Source organism: Camelus ferus, chromosome 3, assembly GCF_009834535.1.
Source record: "Camelus ferus isolate YT-003-E chromosome 3, BCGSAC_Cfer_1.0, whole genome shotgun sequence".
Classification (NCBI taxonomy): Eukaryota; Metazoa; Chordata; class Mammalia; order Artiodactyla; family Camelidae; genus Camelus; species Camelus ferus.
In genome coordinates, this window is record NC_045698.1 from 65,010,063 (window position 1) to 65,019,230 (window position 9,168).

General features: G+C 44.4%; 1 protein-coding gene across 1 annotated transcript in view; it reads right to left on the reverse strand.

The window, feature by feature from the left end:
- The window catches only part of ELL2 (elongation factor for RNA polymerase II 2), a 70,747-nt gene extending 62,231 nt beyond the window's left edge, over positions 1-8,516 (reverse strand). Inside the window, exon 1 of the mRNA XM_032476401.1 lies at positions 8,202-8,516. Within this exon, the coding sequence (XP_032332292.1) occupies positions 8,202-8,348 (147 nt within the window). The 5' untranslated portion in view covers positions 8,349-8,516. The remainder of the gene's footprint in view (positions 1-8,201) is intronic.
- Between the last annotated feature and the right edge of the window lie 652 nt (positions 8,517-9,168).

The window sequence follows — 9,168 nt, forward strand, 5'->3', positions numbered from 1 at the left end:
AAAAACATTTTAAAAATAATTTCTTTGTAACCACTGTAACACAGAAAAGAATGAAATATAAAGGGGATTATCAAAACATTAGTGAGAAGAAGTCAAAAATCTAATGTATTTAACACAATCCTTGTTTTTAAAGACAGCATCTGGAAAACTGTAGCTGATGCAGGCCAAATTTTTTAAAAAAAATTATTGTCTTATATCTTACTATTTCATACAACCCTTTAAAGGAACATAGAAAGCAAAAATCCAAACTGAACAAGCAGCTAACAAGTTAGTTACTGCGAACCAGCCTTTATAACAATACTTGAAGTATAATATCCTGTCACTTTTTTAAAGACAGAGCTTAATGTGAACTTTATAATTGTATAATAAGCTTACACGCCAAATCTCACTATAAATACAAATGAAGATTTGTTTTTTGGAATCATGGTCTCTCGTGAAGTATAAAAAAAAGCAGTAAAATAAACTTGGGTTGGAAGATGGAGATTATTTTTAATATATTGGAAATTTATATAATGAGGCATCTGAAACAAAGAGGGCCATTAGAAGGCTTGAGACTTGGAAACTACATGATCATACTTAATGTTTTAAAAAGATCACTCTGGCTGCTGTGTGAAGAATGGATTACTAGGGGAAGAGTTGCAGCCTGGAGGCTAGCTGAAAGCTCGTGGCAGTGGTCCTTGAGAGAGAACGGTGGCTCGGACTGGAGTGGTGGTAACGGATAAGGCTAGATTTCAGATATTTGAAGACTGACAGAACTCCCTGGTGGATCAACTAAGCCCAGAAAAGAGGAGACTAATTAAGGAATACTAGTCAATTACTAGCAACTGGTGAAGCTGCCACTTACTAAAATGGGGAACACTCAGGTAGTTTTAGGTTTGAGGAACAAAATTGAGAATTGTGTTTGATGGGGGTAGGGATATAGCTCAGTGGTAGAGAGTGTGCTTAACGTGCACAAGGTTCTGGGTTCAATCCCTGGTACCTCCATTAAAAAAAAGAAGAATTGTGTTTGGGTCTGTTAAATTTGAAATAACCTATTAAACTTTGATAAAAAGATGAGGTGTTGGAAACTAGTGCCTGGAAATGGAGGAAGGTCAGAGTTGGAGATAAATATTTGGAAGTCATTAACATATAGATGGCATTTAAATCCATAGGACTAGATGAGCTCACCTAGGGAAGTGAAAAGAAAAGGGAGTTGGGATCTCCAATATTCAGAGGCCAGTTAGGCAGAGCATAGTCAGCAGAGAAGACTGAGAAAGAATGGGCAGGGAAGTGGGAGGAAAAGCAGGAAAGTGTTTTTAACAGGAAGGAGTAGTCAACTAGATGGAATGCTCCTGCAGTCAGGTAAGATAGGAACAGAGAGATGATCACTAGACTTGACAACAAGGGACATAGCCAGGTACAATCTCAGGGGTGTGGTGAACACAACCTAAGTGGAGTGGGCAAAGCAGAGGATGGATGGGAGATGAAAAAGCAGACACTACTTGTCAGACACATTCTCAAACATAATCCTTCCCTCTTTAGGTGTCCCCTTCATCACAGACTTTACTGCATTTTTTTTTTTAATGTATGCTTGTTTCTAATAAAGCATGAACACTTTCTTGATGGCAGGGACCATCCATGACTTACTCAGTTTTTTTTTTTTTTTATCTCCAATGCCTACTTCTATGCCTGGCACATGTTGGAAGATAAATAAATGTTGGCTAAATGAATATGCGGTAGTTCTAATTCTGACTCCCATCTTTTTTTTTTAAAGAAAAACCATCTTAAGACACTCAACTGAGTTTTTACTACATGGATGTGTTTTCTGGTTCTCTGAGGCATCACGAGGCATTATTGACAACCAGTAATGAAACCAAAAGCCATGATATTGAGTAAATGTTTTTTAAAAATATGCTAACACTTAAGTTCCCAGGTAAGCATATTTAGATCTTAAAGTATCTCAGAGAATTTTAATGGAAAGTTCAAGCCTGGCTCCACCGTTGAACAAGCTCGCTGTTCACTGTTAGAGTCTTCTGGCAAAGGATATCTCCATGAAATATGAACCATGAACCAAGTACCCATAAGATTGTGTCCATGACAATATATATGTATAACAAAAGCTTTATGGACTCATGATTACCTTTTGGTTTGCTTTTCATATTACCTGCACTCTATTATGGTCTTAAGTACAATTTATAGAGAAGTTCCAGGTTTGGCCTTTGCTGGCAGTGTTACTGGAGGCCCTTAAACCAGTTCTTCCTAAAGATTTAACATGGCTCTCAAGAGTTATAATGCCGCAACAGAAATTATAGATAGGTAGATTAATTGAAAGGAAGGGAGAGAGGGAAAGAAAAGAAAGAACAAACTTCCTCTGTAAACCTGACCTGAATTATGCCATGTTTTTCAGCTTGAATTTGGCTGTAGAGACACAGTCATTAATTTATTGTCTTCTACTCCAGACCTGCTTTTCTAGATTTTTGCATTAAGTCATGGGATATGTCGTATGGAGTTGAGTATGCAGGAGAGTCAAACGTGGAGTTATAAACATGCTGTTTTCTTTATTCTAAAATTTAGCTCATCTGACATGGAGAAATGCCCATTTCACATTAAAATTCACATTTCAGGGACATCTTCTCAAATACTCCAAATACATTTGACCCAAACTGGCGAATAATTGAACTGAACTGTGGTGCCAGGCTCTTGACTCTAGCTGTTGTCACCACAAATTGTTAAAAATGACCCAGCATTAATTCTGCTGAAATTCTCATTTTCCTCATTCTGCTGGCTTTAGCACAAATTACCTAACAAGCGCTATGAGCACAGCTTCCATAGTTTTTACAAGTGCAAATGGAGCAAATGGAAAGGCTAGATCTGGTGATTGTCCTCAATAAGCTTTCCTGTAAATCATTCCAAGAATTCTACGCCCCTTTCCTTTTAAATTCTTTTTTTGAACATGTTCCAATCCTTCACATATGTTCTTTCTTTCTCCTCTCAATTCTGGTGCCAAGGTTCCCTGTTCATCTTTGTAGGCAATCTGGCTATTGCTTTTCACTAGGAGGAGCACCCTTCTTGGTACTGAACACCTGATTATTTGAATAGGCTTTTCAAATACTGGTTGCAAAACAGGGCACAAACTTGACTTTACTTGATAAAAAGCATTTTAAGATCAAGTTAAGCCTAAAGATGAGTCTAAGGTAAAAGTCAGTAAGATTAATTTATTTAAATTAAAACTTGCTACATTTAAAAACTGCAACAAAAGGAATCTGCTAAGGCAAGCCTCATTATTTTACTTTGTAAACATGTCAGCAGCAGTGGTAGCTCTGGATGCTTGAGGGGTGCCTTAAGGAGAACAGGGTCTTCCACATTTATAAAGCAGATTATTGAACACACATGTACACACTCAAAAGTTGTTTGAGGGCAGGCACAAAATGGAGGAGATAGGAAAAAGTAAAGTATGACTCTTTTTTTGTGCCTTAAACCACAGTGAATCAAATGCTGAGACTGAGTTCCCCATGCAAAATTAAATGTTAAGTATATTTGTACACATTTTCAAAACATTATCATTTTCCTAGAAGACACTAATCAAAGCAGGAAAATTCATTTAAAGCCAATAATTAGAGTTGACAAGAGAAAATGTTAACCCAATACTTCTTAAAGACATCTCCTTTCTCATTTTCAGGCATAGAGAGTGAATGGCCCCTACCTCCAAACATGTCTATGCAGACTTTTTATGTAATAGTTAGATAAACGTGATAATATTATTTGAGGCATCACCTTTGAAACTTTAAGTAAACATTTTTAAAAAAATGATAGGGTCAGCAATGACAGAATCTGAAAACATTTTCATCAGGTTTTTGTTACTACAAAATGAGTTACTCAGATGTCAAAGCCAGCTATACATTACTGAAGAAATTAGCTAAAATCAATTCCAGAATTTTGGGATTTAATTTTAAGTATAGTTTTAGGACACATTTGGGAGAAATATGTAATTATACTAATATATGCTCATTTAAAATATGTAGAGCTTATATAGAGCACACAATCACAAACATCAATTTAGAATGATTATAAAGTTGTAATCTGAGAATTTATTTAGTAACTTGTACGTTCATTCAAAATAACCTACAGAGAAAAAAAGGAGTTTTTCATTATAAACTAAATATCTGTATTAGCATGTCTGAGTTCATCTGCAAACCATGAAAATAACTTTCCAGTTAATACTTTTTTATATATAATCAACTTGAAACTATTTCTGTATTCAGACTGAGTGAAAAACAACTTTTAGGAGATATTTGCTCCAACTATCGCTCCTATTCCTGGACTTAGAACATCTCTGTCCCCCACCCCAGGCCCTGTTTAAAAAAGTTCTCAAGCTAGCATACTTTATTTCTTCTCTAAAAACAGAAAACTTAAATAATGAAGGTCAGTTAGGTATGTTTGTCTTTTGAAACAGAGAGAAATTATTTCCAATTAAAGATTCTGTTTCCACAAATGCTAGTAATTTTGTATACTTGCTCAATTATATCTGAAGAACTTCCGTATTAGCTTAAATCATAGTTTCCTAAAATTCCTAAATTTACCTCCTTAAAGCCTTAGGTCAAGTTTAGGAGAGTAAATCCAAGGGACAAAATAATCTCGATAAAAATAACTCTGTTACTTAATTTAGGGAATTAACCTGTTGAAATTTCTGGCTCTTAGAAAGTCATTAGAAGAAGAGGAATAATAGTCATAACCTTCCACAGGCCAAAGCCACTTGGAGGCCACTTGTCAAGCATCAAGCACCTTCCTATCTAAGCACAAGGAATGGTGGGAGCAGTTTTAGGAGAGAAGTTAAAGCCATTTTCCCCACCTGGAGAGAATAGGCTTGACCACCAGAAACTTCTTCCCAATTAGTCAATGCATGCCAACATACTTCCAAACAGTAGCTACAATTTAAAGTTAGGAGCCCTTCTTCCAGGCTAGAAAGTGTAAAAGACCAAGTACGTATCCTTCTACTGGAGGATAAAAGCTCAGCCATATGCCTGCTGCTGACAGCTTTACTCTGTTGATAGGGGAGCCCTGGACTGGCCCCAGCCAGGAGGAGGGGCACTGAAGACACATTCGTGAGAAGCTTAGCTGAACGTGCCAGAGGATACTGCAGTAAGTACCAACAGTACATTTCTTTTTCTTCAATCTCTTCCCACTTTTTATCCATCTGAAATGAATAGTCTCATCCCAATTCCTGCTTTTCCAAACCCCTTGCAAACTATTAACAATGAGGTCTGAGGACAGAAACTGGTTAAGTCAGAAACAAGGCAGTGTCCAATTGCAAAGGCCAAGTCAGCTTATTTATTTCTTCCTCTTTCTCTGCATACTACTGCTACCACCAGCTTTTCAGAAGAAAAGGAATTCTAGGACTACCTGAATCTACCTGTATCCACACTCAGAAAAGTAGAAGGACTTAGAAAAGTCTTTTCCCTTTACCTTCTTTGCCTCTACACAGATTGACCAGACCCATTAATTTGCATGCACAGAGATGGGAACAGATAGCAATGATATTGCTAGGTAATAATAGTCAGGAGCAAAGAAACCCATAGACTTTGGTACCTTTGACTATAAAAAAGTTTAAAAATGGAAAATAAAAAAATCAAGAACTAAGTGCTGGGTTAGAAGAGAAAGAATTTTTGATCTCATCTCTTGGAAGACACTGGTATATAAATGTGGGGCTCTTAAGAGTCAGAGCACTCCAACTTTAATTCTAAGCATAACAACACTAAAGTGTATATTTAGGAGGTAGAAATGAAGGTAGAAAACAAATAGCACTCTCTCCCTGGGCGCCAACAGTCATGCACATCAGTGAGCACTGGGGGCCTCTCTGTCGCCTTATTCTCCCTGGGTACCATCCCTTCCCATGGGTGTGGGCCTTCTCACCCACCTCTTCCCTGCCAAATATACAGTGCCTGTCAATCTTGCTGTAATCAAGTGTGCTGTCTACCAGTTGTTCCTCCAAGGTGGCTGGCTGACCTGCTGTCCTCAGAGATGCCTCTCCCTACCCCTGTGTGTCAGTCTTTATCTGCTCCTTGGATCTGTTTCTGACTGGAGGTTGGCCTCCTCCTGCTGGTTGCTTTCTCTCTAGCCTCTGTGTTTTTCTCTTTACATACCCTCACCTACCTTCTTCCCACTATCATTCCTACCCATGCCCTCCCCTTGGAACAGGCAAGCTTATCTCTCCATCTTGCAGGGCTGAGTTTCTCTCCAGTGTCTGCCTGTGTCCCTCTGCCTGCCTATCTGGCTTCCCCCATATGGGCCTCCCACTCCATGCTAGTGCTGGTCTCTTCCTTGCAGATGCACCTGTCTGGGAGTAGCTACTGACATATGCAGTTTTTACTTCTTATATCTCCTTGCATTCCTATTGCTGAGTGTACACTGACCTTCCAACCACACATGAGACTCCTTTTCTCTGGGATTTCCTGGCATGTAGGAAAAGGATTTTTCTCCCTGTGCATGCTCCCTCCATTCCCCTGTCTGAGTGTTCTCACCTATGCTTCTCCAGTATCATATGTGCCCTGGAATGTACATCCATGTGTCCACTCAATTCTGTGAGTGCCATCCTGAGGGCATGTTCATCTCCGGGAGTCTTTCCTGCAGTTTACATGTACACTGTCATGTGAGTTCATGTATTTCCCAAGCTATTCACCATTATGTATTTCCCACTGTGTTCACGCTTATAAAGGGGGCTTCTTTGAAGGTAAGTCTCCCTTGGCCCAGGTTCACATGTATCCTGCGGTTTTGCCTCCAACTCTGCCTTCCTTCTAAGCATTTAAAGTGCTTGGCACTAGTGGGAGCTCAACAGATGTTAATTCCTTTCTCCACTTTTATCTGAATGAGTCTGCAAATGGGTGTCCCTCTGTGCCTGTTTTATGAGATCACTTAATCGGAGCGTGTTTCCTTGGTATGGACCTAGCTATTTGCCAGGATGCCCCGTGGGTTATCTCTTCCTTCCCGATTGTCTCTCCTCTCAGAGTGAATGTTACTCATCCTTCATATGGATATCTTTCCTCCTATGCGATGTCTACTCCTGTCTCCCCCATCCATGCACAGTACTGCTGCATGTCCATAACGGCTTCCCCAGGCACTTCGGTAGCGACATCCCTTTGCTATATACATTCCACTTTCCTCTCACTTTTTTTTTTTCTAAAGTGAAAACGCTTCTCTTGGTTTGTCCTCCAACTGCTGAATCTGTGAGCCTTCGCTGCGCTCGAGTTGTGTGTGTCCCTAGGTCTCTCCGGGACGAGCTGCGGTCTGTCCGGGGTGCGGTGTATTCTCCGCCACCCAACCCCCCCGGCCTGAGCCCACGTCTCTGTGAATCCGCCTGAGACGCGACACGTCTTTAGGGTATGAGGAGGAGTCATGGAGAAATCTCTCTCCTCAGTAACTGATTTCTTTGCTCCCGGGTGAGCGCTGGGTGTATGTGACTCCCGGTAAGCCGTGTTGTTGCGTCTCGGGGAAGGCGAAGCGCCGGAGTCTCTGCAAGTGTTAGGTGTGTCCCCCTCCTGACTCGTCCGCGGAGCGTCTGTATCTCAGCCTCTGCGAGTACACGGTATGCCTCCCGCCGCCCCATACGCGAAGCGCCTGTGTCCCCAAGTCCCAGCGAGTACAATGTGTGTCCCACCTTCATACGCGAAGCGCCTGTGTCCCCAAGTCCCAGTGAGTACAATGTGCGTCCCACCTTCATACGCGGAAAGCCTGCCTCCCGGTCTCTGCGGGTCCATGGCGTTACCCCCAAAACGCCGACGGCTTGTGCCCACCGGTCCCCTCGGGTTCGCTACCCGGACGCTGCCCCCCTCCCCACCCCACTCCCCCACGCCGTGGGTAGCGTAGCCATCTCACTTTTCTCCCTAGAGCCTTTCTCCTTCTTTGCGGGCAGAAAAGACCAGAAAACCCGCGGGCGCCGTCGGAAAGTCCCGCAGCGGCTGCGCAGCCGAGCCAGGGATGCGGCTGCCTCGGCCCCGCCGCCAGGGGCCGCCCGCTCGTCCGCCTCTCAACGGCCGGGCTCCCGGCTAGTCCGGGTCGGCAGCGTCAGCGACCCGGTCCAGCCCTGCCCAGCCCTGCCGCCACCCGCAGCGAGCCACCGCTCCGCCGGCCCCAAGCCAGGTGCGGGGGCCAGGAGGAGGCAAGCCAGGGCGACGAGGTACGCCCTCTTCTTCCCCGAGGTCGGTCGGTCGGCCGGCCGCCAGGCTCACCTTGTGACTCTGGTAGGTCTCGAGCGCGCGGATCGCCGTCTCGGTGAGCTTCACATGCAGTACTGTGATGTTGTCCTGTCCCAGCCGCCCGCACGACAGCCCGTAGCGCTGCTCCTCCCTCAGGCCCGCCGCCCCCCCCGCCGCCATCTTAAACTCCCCGGGGTGCCGCCGCCGACGCCGCTCCGGCTCTAGCCTCCACTGCGGCCGCGGCTGCTCGGGCTTCTGCAGCCGCCGCCACAGCTACGGCCATCCCGCTGCTGACGTACTGTCATATACTGCGCGCAGCCAGACCTCGGGCTGCCACCGCCGCCACCCGCCCCACCCTCAGGCCTCGCGCCCCGCCCCGGGCTCGCCTCATTGGCCCGATCCCCCTCATGACGCCCTCATTGGCCGCTTTTCACTCTCACGGGGGCGGAGCCCAAAGTCGCCGGAGTTTTGCTCCCGGGACGGGACGTCCGAGAGGTGAGAGGCTGACGTCGAGGTGACGCGCCAACTTAATCACATCTGACGTCACGTCTAGTCGTCTTGGCTCACTGGCCGCGATTGGCCAAGCTGATTTGGGGGATCCCCCGCTAATTGGGTGTCCGGGTTGCCTGGTCTGGTTACCTGGAGTCGGAGACCCGCCCCTTGGGGGATAGATGTGGAAAGTCGGGAAGGTAGGGGAGAGTCTCTTCCTGTGCTGAGGATCCTTGGAGAGGAGTAGCCCCCCCTAAATGTGTGACCAAGTAAGGAATTCGTCCCCCGACGGCTGCGTTACCTGGTATAGTTTGGTGTGTGAGTGTGAGGAACGACGCAGTAGGCGGAGTCACTGGAGAGTCTCTCCCCAAAACTAACTGCTATTCTTGAGCTGAGGAAATTGGAGAGGGCGCCCTTCTTTTAACCCTACATTTGAAAGCCTAAAATAGAAAGCCAAGGGGGGCTTTATGAGCTGTGTTAGATTGTGGAGCGTCTTAAGTGCAACACCATG